Source organism: Babylonia areolata, chromosome 27 (assembly GCF_041734735.1).
Source record: "Babylonia areolata isolate BAREFJ2019XMU chromosome 27, ASM4173473v1, whole genome shotgun sequence".
Classification (NCBI taxonomy): Eukaryota; Metazoa; Mollusca; class Gastropoda; order Neogastropoda; family Buccinidae; genus Babylonia; species Babylonia areolata.
This window is the reverse complement of record NC_134902.1, coordinates 33464806-33491623: the sequence shown is the minus strand read 5'-3', so window position 1 is coordinate 33491623 and position 26818 is coordinate 33464806. Positions and strand designations below refer to the sequence as shown.

The following is a 26818-nucleotide window of genomic DNA, read 5'->3' as shown; positions in this document are numbered from 1 at the left end:
ATGTATGGATGTGACGAACACTCGGCTTGCATCACAGATTGACATGTTTTACATTTGGGCCAATAGCAAAGTGAGAGCTGTGTTATCAGTGGTTTCTCCAGTCAATGGGAAACCATTTACGGCTTAGTCTTTTGTGAAGGACTATGACTCTCTAACTAGGAGGCAAAATTGCACTGGCTCTTAGTGCTGCAGCCTTGTGGGCTAGTTGGCCTTTGGGAACCATCCCAACGCCGACTGTCCTAAAACCCTCTTGGCTGAGAGAGTGGGGATGTAACTTGGGCAAGACACCCTCCACTATAATCAAATCCTAGCCCAGATAGTCTGAACAGCAGTTGCCTCCTCTGCTGTTCTGATGGTCATAGTCGGACATGACTGACTATCATATATGGATGTGAAAACTGTTTTGATGAGACAGATTTTGATGCTAGAGCGGTGCTCAGGCGCAGGACTCGATGAGTTAAGGACATAGCAAGTACAGTCTACAGTCTGTGGGTCATGTATGTCAAGTATGTTAGAATGAATTAAACGTAAGGTTTGGGGGAAAGTTTCCTTCAGCTGTTATTGAGGTGTTTGTGTATTAATATTTTCAGGCAAAGTGTGTTTATGTATTGATGTGTTTCCACACTACATGTGTTTGTTTATTGATGTGTTTCCTGGCAACATGTTTATGCATTGATGCATTTCTAGATAACGTGTGTATGTATCGATGCGTTTCCAGGCAGCGTGTTTTATGTATCAATGCGTTTCCAGGCAACATGTTTTATGTATCAATGAGTTCCCATGCAACATGTGTTTTATGTATTGATGCGTTTCCAGGCAACCTAACAAGTCTGAACGTGGATGCCAGGACCAGGCATTTGTTGGCGAGCTTCCGTCCATCGGCCAAATACCCTTCTGTCAGACATCAGGTGACCATGTCTTGTAGCAACATGAAATTTGTCTTGTTGGGTGTCTTTTTCCAGTTGTCTGTGTGCAGTGTGTTGCACGGTGTGTCCCCTCTCTCTGTCTCCTACCACCACCATTTCTCATTCGTACCAAACCTGTGCGGAGTCAGAATATATTTGGTTAAGCATTGGACTTATTTGTATTTGTATTGCTTTTTATCACAACAGATTTCTCTGTGTGAAATTCAGGCTGCTCTCCCCAGAGAGAGCGCATCGCAGCACTACAGCGCCACCCATTTTTTTGTATTTTTTCCTGCATGCAGTTTTATTTCTTTTTTCCTATCAAAGTGGATTTTTCTACAGAATTTTGCCAGGAACAACCCTTTTGTTGCCGTGGGTTCTTTTGCGCTAAGTGCATGCTACACACAGGACCTTGGAGAGAATATTGGCGGCTAAGCCATGATTCAAAGCAGCACGCTCAGATTCTCTCGCTTCCTAGGCGGACGCGTTACCTCTAGGCCATCACTCCACTTGATCCAGCGATCGGGGTTCAGGGCCTTGTTTCAGGATGGTGTTGTCTCTCCTTGGGAAAGGCACTGTACTCCGGTTTTTCTCACTTCACCCACGAAAATCAGATGAAGGAGGGTCTGCAAACCCTCCCAAATAGCAGTGATAACAAGACGACGATGTATGTTTTATCACCATCACAGCTGTGCGAGCTGAACACCAACTATCAATGATAACAAGACGACGATGTATGTTTTATCACGGTCATAGATGTGCTAGCTGATGCCAAATAGCAATGATAACAAGACGACGATGTATGTTTTATCACCATCACAGCTGTGCGAGCTGAACACCATCTGTCAATGATAACAAGACGACGATGTGTGTTTTATCACGGTCATAGATGTGCTAGCTGATGCCAAATAGCAATGATAACAAGACGACGATGTATGTTTTATCACCATCACAGCTGTGCGAGCTGAACACCAACTATCAGTGATAGCAAGACGACGACAAATGTTTTGTCACGGTCACAGCTGTGCGAGCTGATGCCAAATAGCAATAATAAGACGACGACGAATGTTTTGTCACAGTCACAGCTGTGCGAGCTGATGCCAAATAGCAATAATAAGACGACGACGAATGTTTTGTCACGGTCATAGCTGTGCTAGCTGATGCCAAATAGCAGTAATAAGACGACGACGAATGTTTTGTCACGGTCACAGCTGTGCTAGCTGATGCCAAATAGCAATAATAAGATGACGACGAATGTTTTGTCACGGTCACGGCTGTGCTAGTTGATGCTAAATAGCAATAATAAGACGACGACGAATGTTTTGTCACGGTCACAGCTGTGCGAGCTGAAGAGCACCACGGCCCTGGGGAACTCGGTCATCTCCTGCAACGTGGTGGAGACCTTTCACGGGGGCCGGTCACAGTCGGTGCTGGGCAAGACGATGCTGATGACGCACCCTGCTGACGACTCTCGCCTCCTGGTGGTGGCTGGGGACGAGCCCTCGGAATCGGTATGTGAGGGTGAGGGTGGTGGGTTGTTGTTGGTGGTGAGGGTGAGGGTGGTGGTGGTGGGTTGTTGGTGAGGGTGGTGGTGGTGGGTTTTTCTTCTTCTTCTTCTTCTGCGTTCACTCGTATGCACACAAGTGGGCTTTTACATGTATGACCGTTTTTACCCCACCATGTAGGCAGCCATACTCCGTTTTCGGGGATGTGCATGCTGGGTATGTTCTTGTTTCCATAACCCACCGAACGCTGACATGGATTACAGGAACTTTAACGTGCGTATTTGATCTTCTGCTCGCATATACACACAAAGGGGGTTCAGGCACTAGCAGGTCTGCACATATGTTGACCTGGGAGATTGTAAAAATCTCCACCCTTTACCCACCAGGCGCCGTCACCGTGATTCGAACCCAGGACCCTCAGATTGACAGTCCAACACTTTAACCACTCGGCTGTTGCGCCTGTCGATGGGTTGTTGTTGAGGGTGGTGAGTTGTTGGTGAGGGTAATGGTGATGGGGTTGTTGGTGAGGGTGGTGGTGGTGGGTTGTTGGTGAGGGTGGTGGTGGTGGGTTGTTGGTGAGGGTGATGGGTTGTTGGTGAGGGTGGTGGTGATGGGTTGTTGGTGAGGGTGGTGGGTTGTTGGTGAGGGTGGTGGTGGTGGGTTGTTGGTGAGGGTGGTGGTGATGGGTTGTTGGTGAGGGTGGTGGGTTGTTGGTGAGGGTGGTGGTGATGGGTTGTTGATGAGGGTGGTGGGTTGTTGATGAGGGTGGTGGTGATGGGTTGTTGATGAGTTGGTGGTGGTGATGGGTTGTTGATGAGGGTGGTGGGTTGTTGATGAGGGTGGTGGTGATGGGTTGTTGGTGAGGGTGATGGGTTGTAAGTGAGGATGGTGGTTATGGGTTGTTGGTGAGGGTGGTGGGTTGTTGGTGAGGGTGGTGGTGATGGGTTGTGGGTGAGGGTGGTGAGTTGTTGGTGAGGGTGGTGAGGGTAGTGGGTTGTTGGTGAGGGTGGTGGGTTGTTGGTGAGGGTGGTGGTGATGGGTTGTCGGTGAGGGTGATGGGTTATTGATGAGGGTTGTGGTGATGGGTTGTTGATGAGGGTGGTGGGTTGTTGGTGAGGGTGGTGGTGGTGGGTTGTTGGTGAGGGTGGTGGTGATGGGTTGTTGATGAGTTGGTGGTGATGGTAATGGTGATGGGTTGTTGGTGAGGGTGATGGTGGGTTGTTGGTGAGGGTGATTGTGGGTGAGGGTGGTGGTGTTGGGTTGTTGGAATGGTGATGGGTTGTCGGTGAGGGTGATGGGTTATTGATCATGTGATGTGCCTCTACAGGTCCTGTAAGCACAGGATTCTCCAGCAGTCTATTGTTGTTGACGTATACGCTTCATATTCTGTAGGTTTAATCTGTATTCTTCTTCTTCTTCCCTGTTTTTGGGGGGCTGCAGCTCCCACAGCCACTCACGAGCTTTTACACACATGACCATTTTTACCTTGCCATGTAGGCAGCCATACCCCACTTTGAGGTGTGTCTGTGTTCATTCCTGTGTGTGTGTGTTTGTGTGTCTGAGTGTGAGTGCATGTGTGTGTGTGTGTGTGTGTGTGTGTGTGTGAGTGCGTGTGTGCATGTGCGCCTGTGTGTGTGTGTGTGTGTGTGTGCAGACCCACATGTGGGACACGGGGACCAGCCAGCTGGTGCAGAGACTGCCATGTCAGGGGGTGCCCGTGGACTTCTCCTCCTTCCCCCACAACCACTGCTCCTTCCTGGCCACCCTCACTGACAAGTGCCTCAAGGTGCATCGCTGGAACTGACTGACTGACTGACTGACTTACCTTTTCCTGGACTGGCTGACCTCCCCTGGACAGGATTACCTGCCCTGCTGGCTTCCCTTGGACAGCGCCACGGCCCTGGGAGATGTGATGGTCTCCTGCAGTGCGGTCGAAATGTTTTACTGGGGGGGGCCAGTCCAAGTCTGTGCCGAATAGCGTCACAGGGCGTGGGTGTCTCTGACAGGCCTGGGACGAGGCAGACGTGCTGTGATCATAGTGCCCCCTGTCTGAGACAGGAGGGCTGTAGGAGTTGTAAGTCCTGGATACTGTCTGTCCAGGCTGGAAACACGTCCTGGCTTTATTTGTCAAAAAAAAGCTTTTCCACAGTGTAAACCTAATTCACCCACGGGAGGGTCATAGATTTACCAGCCCTGCGTACTGAATGTCCAGGCTGGAAACACATTCCTGGATGCATCCTAGAGCTTTCCGCAGTGTTGGGTGTTGGAGAGCTACAGCCCGCATTACCCTCTCAAAGTTTTGGGTTGCCTGCCTGTGGGAATAACATTGTGCAAGGGTACACCTGAAGAAAACTGTGTGGAGCAGATGCGGCGTGATGTACATAGCTAGGTCTGCATGCTTTGACACCACCTTTGAAACTGAAACAAGAGTTTTTTTGTGTTCATTTTTTTGTTGTTTTGGGGTTGGGTTTGTTTTTTTTTTGTGCGTGCACACGAATCGATTTCTTGAAGAGACGAAATGGCCTGCAGGCAGCAATTTTTCTTTTTCAAGATGGCATACATCTGTGAGGCATCAGTCACTGAGTTCATACAGTAGCATGGGAGGTAAGCTTTTCAGGCTTTTTTTTTTGTTTTGCATTGCTTGTTTGTGCTCCATCTTTGCAAACTTGTGTTGAGATTTCTTTGTATATGTATAATAATCTTTTTCTTCAGGTCACAGGAGTGGGGGGGAGGGTGTTGTCCTCTTGTCAAAGCAGAATGGTCAAGGTCACAATCATGTAAGTGATATGAAAAGAACGTCTGTCTGTTTGCCGTAAGTGGTATGATATGAACGTCTGTTTGCTGTAAGTGATACCAGATGATATGAATGTCTGCTGTAAGTGATATCTGATGAAATGAATGTCTGCTTGCTGTGTAAGTGATACGAAATGAACGTCTGTTTGCTGTAAGTGATATCAGATGTCTCTTTGCTGTAAGTTGTGTGATGAAATGAATGTATGTTTGCTGTAAGTGGTATCAGATGATATGAATGTCTCTTTGCTGTAAGTGGTATCATGAAATGAACGTCTCTTTGCTGTAAGTGGTATCAGATGATATGAATGTCTCTTTGCTGTAAGTGGTATAATGAAATGAACGTCTCTTTGCTGTAAGTGGTATCAGATGATATCAGATGTCTCTTTGCTGTAAGTGTTATCAGATGATATGAATGTCTCTTTGCTGTAAGTGGTATCAGATGATATGAATGTCTCTTTGCTGTAAGTGTTATCAGATGATATGAATGTCTCTTTGCTGTAAGTGGTATCAGATGATATGAATGTCTGTTTGCTGTAAAATGAACATAATTATGTTTGCTGTAAGCATTGTTGGCTTTGATCCTTATTTTGCCTCCATAAACTTTCCCTTCTCTTCCCAGTTTTTTTTTTTTTCTTCTCTCTCTCTCTCTCTCTCTTTTTCTTTCTTTTTTTTTAATTTTTTTTTTATTATCTTGATTCTACTGTTTTTTGGTCATTCTTGCATCCCCCCCCTCCATACTTTGTTATGTACATATGCCCATGTATAATCTGTGAGAGTATGTGTGTGTGTGTGAGACAGAGTATGTGTGTGTGTGAGAGACAGAGTATGTGTGTGTGTGTGAGACAGAGTATGTGTCTTCATCCTTTCATCTTTTCAAAATCAAGCTCATGCATTTTTTTCATGAAAGGTTGTTTTGTTGTTGTTTGTGTTTTTGTTCGTTTGTTTTTTTCTCTCTGTCTTCACTGTTCAGATATGAATAAAACTTACCATATTGACAGATTTCTCTGAGTGCGTGTGAGATGAGGGTAAGAGTATTTTTTTGGAATTACAATTGTTAAATCTTCAAGATTAGCATTTCAAAGTCTGTCTGTGTCCATCATGTGAACCAGCCTTTCCATGTTTTGTACCGCAGTGTGACGATCAGTGTGTGGTTGGAAAACAGTAAGAATGTTAATCTTCAGCCCGTCTTGATTTTATCAATAAAACTTAGCCGTATGAAGAGCACAGGAACAGGAGTCATGATGGCTGCCGGAAAAAGAGGGCGCCAGTCAGGGGGGCAAAGGGGAGGTTACCTACTTCCGGGAGGTTATCGGCCGTAGCTGCTATCGTTTTCTCCGCATAGGCGGATAGTAGTTTGCACAGGACAGGAATGTCAGACCCCTTGCCGGAGTCTGCACTCGTGGGTCACGGTAAGTATGTTAATTAAACATCATTTTAGATAGAAAATTTCCTTTTTATCACATTATTCTAAACATTCCACAACATCTGGTACAGTGCAGAGCTTGTGGTTTGGCAAACATGGTGGAATATATATATATATATGTATATATATATATATATACAGGCCACTGGATCCAAATCATACTTTCACTCACCTTTTGAAATGTGTTTGTAAAACCATGAGTTGTGCCCAGAAACTGAATTATTGTAACTAAAGCAGCCCCTGTTAATCGGCATGGCATTGTTCTGTGATAATTATACAGCTTTCCCTGTCATCATCACAACTTTCCAGCTTCCATATAGATCGTAACAAAATTGCTGAATGCATTTTCCAGTGTATTATATACAGTGTACACTGCAAAGTCCAGTTTGTTTTTTGTGTGGGTTTTTTTTTCTTCTTTTTTTTTTTATTATCAGTGGATAGGATGCCTTCTTCCACATAATATCAATCTACATCAAAATTTCACATTTCCCATGTTTTTATCAAAGCTTTCCAGCTTCAGTGAATTGTAGCAAATACTCCACACACACACACACACACACACACACACAAACCAGTGCTCATTTATCTTCTGTTTCAGGGTTATTCTTGCTGCTTTTTTGTGATCTTTGACAGATGCTTTCAATTTATCAAACAAGCTTTGTATTTGTATTTCTTTTTATCACAACAGATTTCTCTGTGTGAAATTCGGGCTGCTCTCCCCAGGGAGAGCGCGTCGCTACACTACAGCGCCACCCATTTTTTTGTATTTTTTCCTGCATGCAGTTTTATTTGTTTTTCCTATCGATGTGGATTTTTCTACAGAATTTTGCCAGGAACAACACTTTTGTTGCCGTGGGTTCTTTTACATGCGCTAAGTGCATGATGCACACGGGACCTCGGTTTATCGTCTCATCCGAATGACTAGCGTCCAGACCACCACTCAAGGTCTAGTGGAGGGGGAGAAAATATCGGCGGCTGAACCGTGATTCGAACCAGCGCGCTCAGATTCTCTCGCTTCCTAGGCAGACGCGTTACCTCTAGGCCATCACTCCACTTTGTGCATCAGGGGGAGAGGCATCCGTAACAAAACAAAGGTCAGCTGAACAATATACATAATACATGTATAATACATCAAACTTTAGTTATTCATTAGAGAAAATATACACAATCCAAACATACATACTGAATACATCAAACTTTCATCAATCACTAGGGACAATATACACAATACAAACATTCAGAACACATTAAACTTTAGTTGATATAGAAAATGTCAAACTTTTGTTACTCATTAGCGCCAATATGTACAATACAAACAAAGATTACATAAACTTTAGTTATTATGTCCGGTTTTCATACAGTGACTAGGTCTGTATTCCCCCATGTGGATGTCCAGTTTTCATATAGTGACTAGGTCTGTGTTCCCCCATGTTGATGTCCGGTTTTCATACAGTGACTATATTATGTGCAGACATTTGGTCTACTTCGAGCATTGTTAATATGAAGAAACAGATCTGCAGTAAAGGGGGGGGGTTGTTTTTTGTTTTTTTTAGATTATGGCAGATCACCTTGCAATTTCATGGTACTGTTACTGTAAAAAGAAAATCCATGCTTGTGACTTCACAAGATTGTAAACATATTCTGATTACACTGCCTTTGTGAGTTGGTTACATATTGTAATAAAAGAACAATTGAAAAGGATTGTGAAGAGTACTTAGTAATGGACTTTGGGCGGCACCTGACTATACACGCAATAGCTTTCCAAAATGTTGGCTAGATGTGCAGTATCTGAAATTTGATGTGGGCAGTAAAATGTTTGTGCATTCTACAGTGGACCAGAGTGGCTGAAATAGACCTTGGTCTTCCACCAGTTGTTTCCCTTGACCTGAACGATTGTGGACAAAAATACATTGTCATGGGGCAAAAGCTCACGGACAGTGTTTGGCAAAAGTAGTGCTTTAATGAGGGAGAGGGGGGGGGGACATGTTTGTGTTGTTTTGTTTTGTTTTTGTTTTAACTCTCTCCATACGAACGGCGAAAGAGATGACGTTAACAGCGTTTCACCCCGGTTACCATCATCAAAATATTGCAAGCGGAAGGCTCTTATACTGAAGAGGTGAATGTTGACAAAGAATACCACAGTTCTGATGACGGAACCTAAAGATTGGGTCATTCAGACACCCACTGGACATCCGAGGGGTCTGTGTAGAGGAGAAGAGAGGACTGGCCGTACTGAGTGAGTTAATGCCAATTCGTTCGTTTTGTAACATCTCCATGAGGTACGCATTGTCAGTGAGCTTTTTTTAGGTCCCATTACCCAAGGTGATTCACTTTGAGCCTGCAGTTTTGCCGTCATGATCATGTGAGATGTTGTGTAATCACTGCCTGTTCAGGGCGCCATGGGAACATTAAACAGAATGTGGAATGGATGTGGATTGTCTTTATTGTAACTGAAATATAGAAAGAAAAAAAATTATTTGGGAGAGAAGCAGCAAACTCACAAAGTTGGACTTAGTATATTTGTTGGCAATCCCTTCACCTTTTTTTTTTTTTTTTTTTTTATATTACACCCATTTGATTTTTTTAAAGAGGGAGTCAGGAATACCAGTGCACCTTATGAATGCAAAGTCCAACTTTCACCTCTCCCTCTCTTTCTCTGTCAATATATATATATATGGAGAGAGAGAGAGAGAGCCAAGCATGAAACAATTTTGCAAATGAAAGGTGAACATTCCATCCGTTTTTGACTTGTGTAAAGACAATGTGAGCCTGTGTAATAATCCAGTTTGACTTGTGTAAAAACAATGTGAGCCTGTGTAATAATCCAGTTTGACTTGTGTAAAAACAATGTGAGCCTGTGTAATAATCCAGTGTTCGGTTGTCTGTCTGTGTGTCCGTGGTAAACTTTAACATTGTCATGTTCATACCAAATTTGGCACAAATGATCAGTTCTTTCCATACCTTCAAATCAGAATGATATTGCATTCCTGGCAAGGGCAGAAAATAGATTTAAATATTTTCATCGGAGTTATCGAAGGCTTGGTTTTCTGAGAAAGAGTCATTTGAAGTCATGTTGCAGAAAAAATTGGCGAGCACTTGCTGGGTCAAATGTCAAAATTCAATACGGCGTCGGAAGCAAAAACATGTGGCGAACTTTTCCTTTCACGTAGATTCAGGACAATATCATTTAGAGATGATACTTTTTTTCACGATAAATGGGTCTGTTTAGGTTTATTTTAGTGAACGAATGCTTCTATCAACGAAAAGGTGACCATGTATGATAATTTCCGAAAATTCTTCATCGATCACCGGTGATTGAAAATCAAGGGAAAAAACTGCTCGGAACTAACTAGAACAAACATAACAGAAATTGTACTTGACAGGCCCCACACAAATAGACAGAGGAGGACATTTTGCATTACGGTGTGCCGTTGGACTTTCAATCTGAGGGTCCCGGGTTCGAATCTCGGTAACAGCACCCAGTTCAGATCTCTCAGGTCTACATATGTGCAGACCTGCTTGTGCTTGTGTATATACGCACACAGAAAATCAAATGCGCACATTAAAGATCCTGTAATCCATGTCAGTGTTCGGTGGGTTGTGGAGACACGAAAATACACAGCATGCACCAACCACAACAGAATCATCGGCAAGTCGATGTTGGTTGTGTAACAGAAAGAAAGAAGAAAAGAAAGATAGAACACAAATATAATAGAATTGGTGCTGGAGTGTTTTGATGGCCGGCTGTGCAGGGTACGAGTATATCTGTACTGCAGTGGGCATGTTTTGTTTGTTTCCTAATCAGTTGTATTCTCTCTTGGTGTTTAATTTGTTGGCTTTAGCTTCTATGTTGCTCGTTGGTGTTTTGATTGGTTAATCTTCTTCTTCTTCCACGTACCGACCAACGTCAGTATGCTGATGAAAATTGTCGTGTTGTGGGAGGTTGCTATTGGGCACAATGTAGCTGGGCAACCGAGGGATGTTCTGTTAGCTGATTGGGGAGATTGGCTGCAGTCCACTGGTGTGTTCACATCTCCATGACGATGAATGTGTTTGGAGTAAAGTATGGCTTTGCCGTTGTGCACCTGCACTGATGGGTACAAAGTGTAAATGGAGGGATTATATTGCGAGTATTAACTCTTTCCATACCAACAGCGAAAGAGACGACGTTAACAGCGTTTCACCCCAATTACCATCATCAAAATATTGCAAGCGGAAGGTTCTTATACTGAAGAGGTGAATGTTGACAAAGAATACCACAATTCTGACGACGGAAGCTAAAGGTTGGGTCATTCAGACACCCACTGGACATCCGAAGGGTCCATGTAGAGGAGAAGAGAGGACTGGCCGTACTGATCGAGTTAAGTGTGGCTTTGACAGTGTGTTCGGCTGTTGCTGGGCTGGTCCTGAGGAACTGCAGTGCAGCTGCACTGATGGGATACAGTGTTTAAATGGAGGACATGCTTGCTGTTGTAGGGCTGCTAACATTACATTAAATTAGTCAAATTCAGAATTGTTATTTCATTGGTTGCAAGACTTCAGGACTTAAACCCCTCTCACAAAGATTTTATGCAGCATAGCACAAGTTTGAAAGTGGGGACATGTGTGTCTTTGAAACATTTGCTGTATCCCAGTTCACCCAGGATGCTAACAGAACATGAACGTCTTCTTGGCTGTTAGTGTTAACTCTCTCCATACGAACGGCGAAAGAGACGACATTAACAGCGTTTCACCCCAGTTACCATCATCAAAATATTGCAAGCGGAAGGCTCTTATACTGAAGAGGAGAATGTTGACAAAGAATACCACAGTTCTGACGACGGAAGCTAAAGGTTGGGTCATTCAGACACCCACTGGACATCCGAAGGGTCTGTGAAGAGGAGAAGAGAGGACTGGCCGTACTGAGTGAGTTAAGTGCAGAGGAGAAGAGAGGACTGGCCGTACTGAGTGAGTTAAGTGTAGAGGAGAAGAGAGGACTGGCCGTACTGAGTGAGTTAAGTGTAGAGGAGAAGAGAGGACTGGCCGTACTGAGTGAGTTAAGTGTGGTTTTGACAGTGCGCTCGGCTGTTGCTGGGCTGGTCCTGAGGAACTGCAGTGCAGCTGCACTGATGGGATACAGTGTGTAAATGGAGGACATGCTTGCTGTTGTAGGGCTGCTAACATTACATTAAAACAGTCAAATTCAAAATTGTTATTTCATTGGTTGCAAGACTTCAGGACTTAAACCCCTCTCATAAAGATTTTATGCAGCATAGCACAAGTTTGAAAGTGGGGACATGTGTGTCTTTGAAACATTTGCTGTATCCCAGTTCACCCAGGATGCTAACAGAACATGAACGTCTTCTTGGCTGTTAGTGTCAATGCAAGAAAACTTGCTGCCGTGTTTGGGGTTTGATTGACAGTGTATTCTGAGCTGTGTGCATTCTGTAAACTCTGAGTATGGTGGTTGTCAGTGAAGGGATGTCACCTCACAGAGATGAGACCGACCTTACAGGCCTTTCTACATCCAGATTTCTTTCTCTTGGAATTGCAGACTTCCTCTTGGGCCTGCGTACTTCCTCTAGGGATAGCACAACTTTTGATCAGCAATATTAATCAACACCACTGAAGAGTGTACAAAAAGTAGTGATGGCACTTCAAACTCATTTCACACTGATCTCATTTCACCAAGTTTCAGCAGTCAAAGTGTTAAGGCCCCCCGAAAACAGAGTATGGCTGCCTACATGGCGGGGTAAAAACGGTCATACACGTAAAAGCCCACTCGTGTGCATACGAGTGAACGTGGGAGGTGCAGCCCATGAACGCAGAAGAAGTGTTAAGGATCGACAGAACTGGGTGGTCAGTCTGGAAGGGGTGGCTCACACTGCATAACACCACACACTGCAACACTTTACCTTCCAATGTATAGTTACTTTTCACATCCACAAGCACACATATACACACACGGAATAACCCGAAATCAAGTCAAGGATATCTATATTTTTTTTTCAAAATATTCCCCTATTGTTCCCAACAAATGCAATTAAGTCTAAGAATGACCATTAGGCATAGCACACTGGAAACAAGCAGTGAAAAATTAGTCTAAATGGAAGAGAATCAAGCAAGAGACAGGTAAAGTTGCAAATGGAAACTTGTGTATTTATTGCACACAAAGATACAAAAAAACCACCAAGATTTACTGTCATTAAAAAGCCAATCCATCAACATCAAGCTAAAAAATTTTTTTATATAATTACCAGAAAAAAAGTTATAAACAAAGAGTGTGATTCAGAATCATGCAGCCTACAAAATGGCTTCATCAAATTCTATACCTACACCACACAACAGATCTTTGCTGTGACGTTTCTATCTCCAAATGACTGCAAGGTATTTCAAACATTTTATTTGTTTTTCATCAGAATGGTGTAGTTTAATTTTCACATCCTTCAAAAAACATACAAAAAGCAATAAGAAAAAAAGGGAATTAAAAGAGTGTTTAAAAATGGACAAGTAGGGCTGAAAAAAAAAAGGGTAAAAGAAAGAATAATATTCACCGAACAGCACTTTTTTTTTCTTTTTCTTGTTTTTAAGCCAAAAGGTGTGATCCATCGTGGCACTGAATCCGTAACACTGTCATTCACACGAACTACACTGACTAGATCAAAATCTCTGTACAGGGAAAGAAACTTCACACAGCCTTCCCCACAATGCCGACAGCTTCTGTTTCAAGGTGATATCAATGCATGAGGACCCATCCACATACGATACACCACATCTGCTATATTTAAAAATATCTTTTAAAAAGGAGCAGAAGACTGACCCTTTGCATAATCCCAATGTGCTGATCCGGGAGACTAGAGCCTAGGTACTTTCATGCTGACAACACAGAACAAAGTTTTTTTCACTGCTGTCCAGGTTTCTGAATGGGTAGAGGTATCAGGAATGAGTGTGGTCCACACAGGGACAAACATCCAATGTCTGATTTTTTCTTTCACTCGCATGCGACACAGCAAGCTGCAACTTCACAAAGTGAAACACTTTTTTTAGTTATGGGCTGCAACTCTAGCACGTCTACAGACGTCTGAAATTCCAGTTTATTCAATAACTCAAAATCCTGGGCCGAGGTGCACAAGCAAACTTTGCAGCACTAAGTTTGCTTGGCATTAAGAAAAAGTCAACACTATTACACTTGGGAAAATTCTTAATATGAAGTAACTCGTGCAAACCAGTCCTGGTTTATACAATCATTACCTCAAAGTACTCTGCAATTCATATCACTTTAAAAAAAAAAAAGTTATCAGTGACACTTTATTTTTAGAAATGAAGTGTTTCCCTTCCAGAATCTCAAACAATCACTTGATCTATATCTATCTTTTTTTACTTTTTTTTTTTTTTTGAAGTTCATGCCGTTTGTCATCTACTTTGAAGACTACAGGGTGTGAGTGTGAGGAACGCATGCAACACTGCTGCTGCAAGTCCTGCTGACTGCACAGGGCCACAGCACGGTGCCAGGAGAAAAGTCATATTTTTTTTTCTCATGATTTCACTGAAGGCAGTGAGCAGAAGGCAGTGTGAAGCTTTCCCTTCTTTCTACCAGGGAACACAATACAAAGGCTTACAGACACTGCCATCAAGCAAAATACTACAATCTCCACTTCCGTAAACCGACGCTACACAAAATACAGGATAAAACAAAAAAGCCAAATGATTCAACGATGAAATCAAATTACTGCACATAACCAATGAGAAAATGTCAAACATTTTTTTTTCTTTTTTTTTTTAAATTTGCAGAAAATCTCAGCTGAAAAACCCCATAAAGACAGACACAGCTCTACAATCGTTACACACCCTATTGCTTATTGGAAGGAGAACAATTCAGAGTCAAAACGGAGACTCTTTGGTGCTTATCTGCAAACACAAAGTGCTTTGAAAATTTGGAATCACAGCTATCACTTTTCACGATAGTATGCCTAACTTCAATAAAAACCTGCCTCGTTTTCAAACCAAAGTACACAGCAAAAAAACAAAACAAAATGCATGCAACAATGTGTTTCTTTTTTGAGCACATCATCAAACCTGGCTCTTAACATTTTCACAATGGCAAAATTGCACAAGAGATCAGACAATGTGTAAATCCCTCCAATGAAGTAAGGCTAGCATCACCTCCTGTGTTCCTGCTAGTTCTGAACAACTTCTGACAACCGTATCAGCTCATCATTACAACCACTATATTCAAACATTTCTACTGCGCTGACCTCTTTTAAGGTTTTAAGCTCCCAAGTGGAAATTCCGAGTATGGATGTGAAATAGCACAATGAGAATTGATCATCTACTTTCCGTGTTTCGTTCTGGTGTCCCATAGTGGAAAAATAAATGACAAACACCATTTGTCTTGCTTGTTAAGTCTTCCAATTATAGTAACCTAGTGTTATTCATTTTTGTTAACTTTCTTGTTTATGAAAGTTAATAAATTGTCAGCACTCTGGGCCCTTGAGGTAAGAAGGTAGCATACATCATTAATTTCTACTATTATAATCATTATAATAAAATCTGACAAGCACCCGCTATATGCATGTTGGTTTTGATGCAGAAGCACACAAGATCATTCAACCTCACTACATGGAGGGCAGTCCCATTTATGGTCAAAATCAGTGATTTACAGACTTAAAACCGAAAAGATAAAACAGAAATGCATACAAAATATGCTACATTATAAGCAATCTAGTCATTAAAAATGAACCATCTGTATGGTGGCTTTTATAAGTAGATAAAAAATAAAATCATTTCAAGCAGTTCTAATACAGGTAATGTCAATGACTGGTAATGATCGGAACGGTTTTATCATGTAAATATACTGGGTTCATCACTGCAACATTAGTGAGAACTTGAATAACTGCAAAGTACCCTAGAAAGCAAACTGAATTAATGCCACCCAGAAAACACTCCATGTATGATAAAGATACAACATCACTCTCATCTGATTTATTTTCCTTTACAATACTGAATTTTATACTCAAAAGTCCCCAAAAATATATATATATATGTATATACATAATATATCTCCTTTCTCTGGCAGTATTATACAAAACAATATGCATACTTGTACACACACGCACATATACATAGACCATAAATACATCAAGTTAATAATTATGGGGAAACAAAAACGTGCAAGTCCACACACCTATACCATGTCGGTTAAGAGAAAAAAAACCAACAAAAAACTATGTTACAATAACAAGTTTTGGTAAAAAGTGTACTTACAAACAAAATGGTCCAAGCCAACTTGAATGACCGGCTGAATAAATGACCAATCACCAAGACAATTTTAGCCTTGGACACTGAAATGCAGCAAATACCCAATGAAGTGCTTCATCAATTTGTTTTTCACATTGGAATCCCCAGTTTTATCAGTTTAAGTTATGTTACAAGTGAACTCAACTCACCCACAGGAATTATTTCGTACTGTCCAAAAAAAGGCCCTGTGTGTTTTGAAAACAAATATCAGTTGGAGGGAGGAGGGTGGGGGGATGGGGGGGGGAGACAGACTGGAAGCAAAAAAGCAGCATTATTGTTTGTGCATGCACAAGACCTTGCACCCTGCCTTCCTGTCCCTATCCCCAAACTTTGTCCTTAACAATAACCAAGCACCCTAGAAAGCAAACTGAATTAATGCCACCCAGAATTTTTTTTTTCTGTAAAAACTTGTTATTGTACAAGATGGCGACTGAGTGCTGCTGTTGTTGTCGCTGCCATACTCTTCTTCCTGTTGGGTTACGCTGCTGGTCAGGCATCTGCTTGGCAGATGTGGTGTAGCGTATATGGATTTGTCCGAACGCAGTGACGCCTCCTTGAGCTACTGAAACTGAACTGAAACTGTCCTTAACTGTGTGACAGTTCTGGGTCTGTTCCTTTGAGACCAGTTCACCAGAACGCCAGCTGTCACTGGTGCATACCCCGTTCACACAATGTTCACACAGCTCCCCCCTACTCCCACAGCTTGCACTCAATTTCCTTGGTTTTGCCCTCTGTTTTTTGTCTGTAAAAACTTTGCTGGTGGTTTTCATTATCCTGACTAATTCACATGCTCTCTCTTACCAAGGGGTGTCAACACTACGTTTGGTTTCTCCACTTGGTTTCCGATTAGTACTTTGCGCAGGACAGGACTCAGAACCGTGCTGGAGCATGTACCAGAGGGTCACAGCATAGCATGTGTAATTTAATCATGATTTTCATGAGAAAATATTTCTTATTCTAATTCACATGCAAGGGGTGTCGACACACTGGGAAAACCTTGCACTCTACACTTGACTGTTGACAACACTGCTATGGTTATCTCATTCCACATGGCCCAAGGGCAGAGCCTTGTCACGTAGTCCACAAACCTAAACGGACCTCCAGGACAAGTCATCATCACCATCCTTCCCCTCCATCAACATCAAAAGAATAAAAAATAAAGAAAAAGAAAAGATATGTCCCAAATTTGGCCTTTCATGCCCTGATCTCATGGTGAAAGGCGGGCCAGGGGAGGTGGTGTAGGGGTGGGTGCTCACTCTGTCTGGCTATTATTGTCGTCAGTAGTGGGCATAGTAGATGGTGTCCTCAGTAATCTAAATTAGAACTGGCACGACTGAACACACCAAAGTGACTCAACAGGAGTGCAGTCTCCTCTGGTGTGTGGCCTTCTGGTGACCTAACGTCAATAGTGCCCTGTGAACTGCCAATGCTGGGACTGCAACACACTAACTCAACTCTAGCTGTGACAAGGGATTCAGAATGAGCGGCGGTAGATGATGAACAACCAAAGAGAAAAAAAAAGGTTGTTTAAAAGACAGAACACAGAGTGGATAGTGCCCTTGGGGTGAGGGACCAATGACAATCGACCACATCCTTCAAGACTGCAGGACGCAAGCAGCATCCAGGAGGAAGTACTGGCCAACACCGACAGCAGTGGAAGCCAAACTGTACGGCACCCTGGAGGAGTTGTGACGGACGGCAGCCTTCATCGAGGACACCGGGCTGCTTATCTAACGGGAGGCGAACGAGGAAGAAGAAAATAAGAAGAAAAGACAGAACTGACACAGGTATCTGCCACATTTCAGTATCCACTGCAAGACAAGGTCTGAGTATGAAAGATTATCCAAGTCAATCAACTCTACACATCATCAAATGACTACATATGGAGGGTAAAAGTGCTACAAATCCACAACAACAAAAAAACCAAACCAAAAAATCTTGATTTTTAAAAAAATCAAATCTGATTGAACAATTCATCAAACTCCCTCCAAAACAGCAGGCTTTTTTTTTTCCAAGACAAAAACTCAACCATAAAGTGTGAAACTTTTTTCATATCAGCTGCCAAGGCAAGATTACACAAGCCGAATGCTTACACACATCAAGGCAAGTTATGATTGAGCCAACACACACACACACACACTGAATGGTGATTAAGGAAGTGACTACACACGGTGGAGGTGAGGAAGGTTAGATAAATGGCAGACACTCGGATAATGTTCATTGTAGGTCAACGCTTCCCCTGCTGAAAGGGGCCACAAAACTACCATGAAAGTCATAAAGCTAAACAATATATACCAATGAATGGAAAAAAGAAAAAACCCAAAAACACACACCAGTAAATGCACAAATCAAAAGGTTTGACAAAGTACTTCAGCACAGTCAATATGACCAATAAAAAAAACTAGAAACACACACACACACACATGCACACTCACTCACAATCTGCACACCAAAATGTAAAGAGAAAGAAAAACCCTGAAAGAAATCCTGCTACTTTGATTGGCATATGAAAGCTGCACAAATTCCTCTGCACACCAAGCTTTTAGGAAAAAACTTTTTCTGTTTTTGTTAATCACAACAAATTCCCCCTCATTTCCAAACATCCAAGAACTCTTGCCTACACATACAGCAACAGTGCACCATCACACACAAACAGGGCAAAGCCAGCTGGAATAATGCGAAACAAACAATATGTACATCCATTTTTGCTCACAAGGAAGACGCAAAACTGCAAATGACTGACTACACAATGTGACCTCAAAAGATGCAGACACAGCTGCCCAGGATCGCTGACGATGACAATAATGATAACAACAACAATGTTGCCTCCTTTTTGCAGTTAGTTCCCTTGTCACTGATTTACCTGTGATTCGTGTGCCTTTGTTCATCGATCAACATGTACCACACAGGCCCTTCATTATGTGCAGAAAGCTTCATTCTCTTATCAAGCAAACTCACCCACACACAGATAGAAATTTCAACAACAGCAGAGGCTAAGAACTTCGAAGTGATAACACCTATTCATTCTGTTTTCTCCTATCCCTATTATGAAGGACAATGAAACATAAATAATACAAAGTAGTGCTTTTTCTCCTCTTCACTTCTCAACACTTGTGTAATGCTAAAACCAACATCTTTTTCATAATACAAGCTACAGTACTGGTACGTGAAAGACAAAGCACAAATTTCATTTTCAGATCTTGAAATTGAACAAGTTATTGTGTCCACATTTTACCCAACTCGTGACCACTCATGCATACAAATGTGGAAAAAGTGGGGTGCCACCATCATCTTATATGTGTAACATGCATTTCACACTTGGCTTGCCACAATTCCACACTGTCTAATGACATAACAATTATATACATAAATGTGACATGTCATAATCTCTATAGGGATAGTATACCGCAAAAAAGAAAATTTTTCAAAAAAAAATCATTTGTCCAAATTTCACTTATCGCTCACTTCACACAATGAGACACTAGAGTTTATAAATACACTGTTCCATACAGAGAACAAAACCACACCAAATTTCAACAACAAAAAAGGCAAGAAAATCTGACACAGAATCTTTTCCTGATTTTGCTTCAAGTTTATTGATAAGAACAAAAAACAAAAACAAAAAACTCCGACAAAAAACCAGCAAACACCAATTGTGGCGTTTCAGTTTGTCCCATACCCTGAAAAGAAATATAAATTTGAGAATGAAGTAAGTTTTTCTTGGTGGTTGTTGTGTGTGTGTGTGTTGGTGTGTTGTTTTTTTTAAGTTAATTTCTACTGTCCTGGTAATTTCCCCAAGTCACAATGACTATGCTATGTCCTGAGTTTCACATCTCTGAATGAAAACAGTGGAACTGTTAACCAGATGTCACATATATATCATCAATTAATCAGCTGATGAGGCTATTGTAGATTTGTGTTTGCGTTGAAAATTCAATTCAACCTCCTACCAATTTGTCTGGGGTTCTATTTCAACCTCCCCGTACCTTAGGCATGTGAAGCCCCCCTACCAGAGAACCTACTCACCCCCATGTCTGTCTACCTATATGACTCAAACCCCATGTATATCTATGTCTATCCATGTGACTCACCCCCATATATCTATGTCTATCCATTACATGTCTATATCTCCAACATCAAAAGTCTGACCACACAAGATGACAGACTTTACAACCTTATGGACGTCTCACACTCTCCAAAACACTGCGTACGAACAGTGCGAACTAAAGGACCACTGCCCTTCATCTCCTATCTTCTATCTGCAGCCACCTGTGTCAACCTCCAGCTAAATCAAGATACAGACAGCTCATTTCAGTGTCAAAGCTTCAGCACACGATTCATGCACACCAGAGCAGACAAACGTCAGTGCACATCAACACCAATGCTGGTTTCTCATGACCACTGTCCAATGTAAGGGGAATGTTACTGCAAGCAAAGTCACCTTATCGCTTGGCTGGCGTACATCAGACAAATCATTTACCTCCCATCTTTTGAGCACTGTCTGTGATTTCTAAAATGACAATCAAATTTGTTCATGTTTTTTCCATCATAAATAAAGAATTATTCCGCAAAGAGACGCAATCCATCGTGGTCCTAACCCTCTTTCAGACACAAAAAAGAAGAAAAGTTACCTGATAATCTTCATCTGCCTTTATGGAGGAAAAATGATATGAAAAGTTCAATCCACTGGCAGTTTCAGCAACAAGATACACACAAAAACCACTCTATGTACAGCCAACATCTATAACAGTCAGCTTTCACAGGGTATGTACACACGGATCAGTTTTCACACCATATAAAAAAATATTTCCAATACACACCTTCAGGACCTTCTTGTCCACAAACAGCAATGTACAATATCACTGGCACCCACATCAAACCCCAAAAGAAATCAAACACACAAAACCAAAGAAATCAAAAGAATCATGATGTGAAGAAACAACAGAAAAGAAAAAACATTTTCAGAAATTACATCCTCCCATCTCCCGCCCCCAGACTCACTCTGATTATGGCAATGAAGAAAACACACAGCAAATCAGCGGCAGCAAACACCAAAATGTAAACATGTTTTATTCTGTTTTACATTCAAGGCACGCACAATGATACAGCACAAAGTTAGTGTCAAAGTTATATATTTTCGTATAGATGTATATAAATACATATGGAAAGGTAGGTCATGCAAACAAGAAGTGTACCCTAAAATGGCTCCATAGAAATACCTACAAAAAGCTACTGCACAGCCAGAACAAAATATGTATCTCCTAATACCACAACATGAACAGCAACCATGCACACAATATCAAAAGTGAAACAACACTGAAAGAAAAAAACCAGCTAGGCTAGTGCCTAAAACCAACCTGTGAACTTTTTGACACAATCAATATATAGATAACGCAGAATTAAATCTACACCAAAAGAAAACGAACTTGACTAATGCTTCAACCAATCCGATGAACGCTCAGCACATTCATAACATGCAGAATAAAAACTTTATATATATGATCAAAACTATATATCGCTGGTTACGATATGTTTAAAAACCATGAACTGTAAATATGGTTATCAACTGGGGAGGAGGGGGAAGGGGAAGAGAACCCAACACTCCAAAGCCATGCCAAAGAAAATCTGAATGAATGTTCAAAACCTCTCCTCCTCACCACGCCAACTATGTACACAGCTGCTCACACATGCACGACCATCCTCCGTTCCGCTTCAAACTCCTTCCCATTAAACAAAGACTTGTGTGTATGAATTCCGAGCATCAAGAAGAGAGGTTCCTCAATCTCAAGAGATCAGAGAGTGATTTCTCACACAAAGAAGTTGACACAATGTCACATCCATCACCTGTAGAAACACTGTTACATCATCTCTTTATCTATATTCCCCTTACAATCCATCATTGACACCTTTTTCTTCTTTCACTTCAATGTAACGCCTGTGTTGCATCTAACCTAAAAAGCGTGTAATGTCCCAGGATGCGATCCGAGACAAGGAAGTTGACAAAAGATCACTGTGACACAGAAATCAGTTGTTCAGATGGTGTGGTTGGTAGTATAACATCAGCCTCTCATGTCACTTGAAGCAAAACATCAGCCAACAGCTGGCAATGAGTTCCCCCTTTTCCATTTCTGAACTGGTCACCACCAATATTAACGCACACAGTTTGCATTTTCTGTTCCTGCTAATATGGCATCCTGGCCGTTTGTCCTTCAAAATCACAGCAGCGCCTAGCAAACCTTCCTTGGGTTGCACTTAAACAATGTTGTTTGTATCCACTATGGTGTGTGTCACACTGTTCAACAACTACTATGCTCTCTTCCAAGCATACTGACAGGTCAGGATCAACCACAAACACATGTAATGACGATGACCTTTCTGCCAATTATGTGCTTAACATTTGAAGATCTCCATGGAAGCTTTTATCAGATTCTTTTTCAAAACCATTCAATAAAAACAGGGAAAATGACACTCAAAAGTTTATTTCTAACCACTGAATTTTGATTTGCTACTTCATTTTTTTTTTTTTAATGATGTCAATCTACATTTCATTCACCAACTTTTTTTTTTCTTTCAGGGGGCTAACCTGTCAACAACCATACAGAATTCCAACATAATTTCATTCTGAATTTCTGATAATCTCTTTTCTGAGGCATACTACAGACTTTTCCTGGTTTGGCTTCAACCCTGTAGTGATGGCAGACACTGTTGACACACCCAGATCTATGGCCTGCTGCACGCCATGAAGATAACCTCATGACAAACACTGTGTTGACACACCCAGATCTATGGCCTGCTGCACGCCATGAAGATAACCTCATGACAAACACTGTGTTGACACACCCAGATCTATGGCCTGCTGCACGCCATGGTGAAGATAACCTCATGACAAACACTGATCGTCAGGTAAAAACCTCTGCCTCTGCAGTCTGCCCCACTTCCCACTCACACCAGCCTTCCATCACCTTACATAGCCCCATGTGTTACACACTCTCCACAAAAATATCAGAAATTCAAAACAAAATATATATGCTTGTTTTTTCTTGTTTCTTCCTTAACTAGCAGCTGTTTTGTCATCTGAAAACATTCCTCCACACTGACACCAGGTGAGCACGCCCGACTTAGAAAGAAGTCATGTTCAGGCAACTCAAACTGCAGCTGTTCCCTACCACCCCCTACTCTATTACAACCCAAATAAGGCTTCTCTGTTACTGAGTGTTTCAGTGGGACTTGCCAGAGTGCCAAGCTAGAATGATCAACAACGGCATCCACAATCGTAAAGCTGATTTGAAAATGTGATTAAAACTGTTCCCTTCTACCACTTCTAGCTGTGTGATGGTGATTTATTAATACACATCCCTTCTACCAGTTCTAGCTGCACGATGGTGATTTAATACACTGAGTAAAAGAATCATGCAAATAAGAGATGACCTCCAAATGTAGATAAATCATTCCTTTGCTAAACAAATCACACACCTTAAAATTTCATTTTTAAAAAGTCCTATCTTATAAAACTTGGGAATACAAAAAATAAAATAAACAAACAAAAGAGTTCTACTGCGCATGTGTATGCATGCATGCTCATTTTTCAAAATTTCTAAGTCTAAATCAATCGTCCAATCCTTTTCGTTTTAAGTTTCAGCCAAGCTGACAGTAAGACAAATGATTCTGAATCAACAGCAAATCATCCTGTTTTTGGTTCTGCACAACACACCCATGTTGGTTTTTTCGATTGTGTAATTTTAACAAGAAACGCATCATCATCAGTGTCAACACAAAAACAGCCAGAGCAACATAAAGACATATCCCGTACCTGTCTCAGCAGAGCCGATAGAAACGATTAACAGTGAAAATAGACACACAGCACAAGCAACAGGAACAGAACAAAACAAAACAAAAAAACCACCTTCAACAGCAAAAAGGGGGAAACCTGACTGAAGATATTGTCAGCAAGAAACAACACTTACCAAAAAACAAGATATACTGGCCCTGACTACATCAAACACGATAACAAGTTCAACACCCATTTCAATCAGCTTGAAGAGGAGAACAGTATTCCCCCCCGAAAAAAAAAAAAATCAAAAAAAAGAAACCCGTCTTATGTGATCTCATGTGTGCTGTGCAAAACCCCATAAACTGGATTCCCCAGCTTATCTGACTGACTGTGACCATTCGTCTATTGACATTAACCGTTCTGATAATCCTTTTCAGTGTCATTCTTTGTCACCTATCCATGACAGTACCTTACTGATATTCCTTTTCAGTGTCATTCTTTGTCACCTATCCATGACAGTAACCTTACTGATATTCCTTTTCAGTGTCATTCTTTGTCACCTATCCATGACAGTAACCTTACTGGTATTCCTTGTCACTGTTGTTCTTTGACATCACTGTCGTTCTTTGTCACCTATCCATAGTTTACAGCCACCCGAAAGCACTTACGAAATTCGTCTGACGAACCGAAAGTAGAAATGGAAAATCTTGTGAGAGGAGAATCGTGTGAGACCTTTATGGATGCAAAGCATGTCACGTTCATCCCTCTGCTGGTTTCACTTCGATTGTACTTCAAGACTTCACTCCAGCCTCCTGAGTGAGCAATATCCTGTTCATTATAACCGAGTTTAAAGACACTAAGTCTGCTGTGACAGCACTTACAGCTGACAACTGGGTTGCTCTGGACCAGGCATCAAAACTGGACTGAGAAGTAAACAAACTGTACAAAATGTCCAAAACTGTGGCCCTCTTGTGGACACAGCACAGCCCCCAAAACAAACGGAAACGAGGAATTATATAAAGGAGGTATTGGGGGTGAGCTGAAGGCGGGAAGCTTCAGTACAAAGGTCCTAAGTTGTATAATTTTCATACAATCAGTGTGCTCAAACGATGCATTTAAGTACCAGCATAGATAGCCAATCAGGAGGGGGAGGGGGTTTTCATCAACGATACACTTCAAATTTGGCAGGTTAATATTTTGTTGTGCTGTACTTGCTTCGTCTTATTTACTTTTAAGTTTGTGTTATTTAACCACGCAACTCATCGTGTTATTTAGAATGTGTTTCTTGGCACTCGGTTCAGCAGATTATCAAACAACAAAGACAGGTGTTATTTCTGTGTGAAATGTTTACATCCTGTTACATGAAAAAAAAAAAAATTTGAAACAATCACACAAACACACATTCCCTTCTTTTTTTCTTTTCTTTTTTAAAAATATGTAAAAAAAAAAAAAAAAAAATAAAAAAAACAAAAACATGCTGGTTGTGTGTATGCGTGTGTGTGTGTTTGGATGATGGTAAGACTCATGATAATAAATTTATAAGAAGCATGCAAGTCCCTCATGAAAAGTTTCATACACTTCAGCTATGAGAACACAAAACCTAACATTTCAAATTCAAACACTCTTAAAGCACCTTGCACTCTTGTGCATTTCTATACTAGACTGAATCATCTTTTTCAAAGCTTGTTTATGTGAATCATTTGGGTTAAGAAAAAAAGTTTCAATAAAACACCAGTTCATTTCAGACAAACTCCAAAGACAACTGATTATATAAATAAGCCTGGAATGCTCCCGGTATACAAATTAATCACTTTATAATAACACATTATTCACTGCTAGTTTTCTCTGTTCTCAGATTACTTGGGACCCCAAGAAGAATGGAGAAGTGAACAGAAATCACATCAGTACAAGACAGGACTGACTATTCCTTTGCTCACACACCCCTCACCCTCCTTTCACCCCTCACAGAATGTCTGTCTGAATGGCAAGGAGGATATCAAGCATCACAGCCATATTTCTCATCATTTTTTCCCTCCCTCTGTTATGTATACCAGTCACCACTTATTACATGTATATACCAAGTATGGATGGGGGTGGCCAATAACCTCCAAATGAAACATTCCAAAAAATATATATATATATATTTTTTAATATCTAAATTCTTTCCATCTAAACTCAAAACAGATACAGAGGCAACAACAAAGGAGACCAGCAACACAGGGGACGAGACAAAAACGAAATCCACAGAAACACAAGCCTTTCCATTCATGGAATCAAAACTGAGAAGCTGTGTCGTTGGATAGAACGGCCGTGAGACGTAAAACATAACTCCAATTCAATTCCAGAGTCCTCTTTAAAGCTTTGGTATCGCACCACCCAGGCAGACAGCTGTGGTTTTTTGTCCCCTCTGCCACCAACCGCTTTCTGTGTAAAACAGCTCTCTCTCCCTATTTCTCTCTCTCTCTCTCGAAGCCCACAAACAGCTACAAAATGAACATTCTTTTCCTGGCCTCTCTCTCACTCTCTCTCCTGCCTGCTCACTAACCGACCCCGGTAGCCTCTCAAGCAAAATACTGGTACGGGCGTGCCTTGATGGGACCGATCTGGTACGTGGCGTACACCCCTGCGGTGGCCGGCCCTGACGAGTTGAGATAGCTGGCTCCCCCGGAGTAGTGCGGGTGCACCTGACCCGACGGGAAGGTGGGGATGGAGGAGGTGTGCAGCACCGAGTGCATGTGCGCCGGCAGTGGGTGCGCCGTGTACTGCACATGGCGGGGGCTCTGGTGGGCAGGAGGGGGCGCAACAGAGGGGGAGAAGGGCCCGTACTGGCCCACGCTGGCGGCCGTAGCGGCCGTGAGGGCTGCGGCCATCTGGTGCTGCTGGTGAGCCGGGACCAGGTGGTAGTGGTGGATTGGGGAGCCGTGCAGGGCGGCCGCTCCTCCATGACGGTAGTCACTGTACACACCACACACACACACACACACACCCTGTGTCAGCACTACATGGGGATATGTAACACGCTGTACACACCCTGTCAGCATGACGTGGTGCACAACACACTGTACACACCACACTCACACCCTGTGTCAGCACATCATCAGGCTTCGTGACATGTTGTACACACCACACACACCCTGTGTCAGCA

General features: G+C 42.0%; 2 protein-coding genes across 7 annotated transcripts in view; one reads left to right on the top strand and one right to left on the bottom strand.

The window, feature by feature from the left end:
* The window catches only part of LOC143301448 (E3 ubiquitin-protein ligase rfwd3.L-like), a 34525-nt gene extending 27297 nt beyond the window's left edge, over positions 1 to 7228 (top strand). For both annotated transcript variants that reach the window (XM_076615750.1, XM_076615749.1), the window contains exons 11-13: positions 817 to 908; positions 2243 to 2416; positions 4065 to 7228. In XM_076615750.1, the coding sequence (XP_076471865.1) occupies positions 817 to 908; positions 2243 to 2416; positions 4065 to 4214 (416 nt within the window). In that variant the 3' untranslated portion in view covers positions 4215 to 7228. The remainder of the gene's footprint in view (positions 1 to 816; positions 909 to 2242; positions 2417 to 4064) is intronic.
* A 5357-nt stretch (positions 7229 to 12585) lies between these two features.
* The window catches only part of LOC143301539 (homeodomain-interacting protein kinase 2-like), a 62928-nt gene continuing 48695 nt past the window's right edge, over positions 12586 to 26818 (bottom strand). For 3 of the 5 annotated variants that reach the window (XM_076615910.1, XM_076615912.1, XM_076615911.1), the window contains one exon: positions 12586 to 26628. In XM_076615910.1, coding sequence (XP_076472025.1) covers positions 26235 to 26628 — 394 coding nt within the window. In that variant the 3' untranslated portion in view covers positions 12586 to 26234. The remainder of the gene's footprint in view (positions 26629 to 26818) is intronic. The other 2 variants (XR_013057809.1, XR_013057808.1) reach the window with 2 other exon arrangements.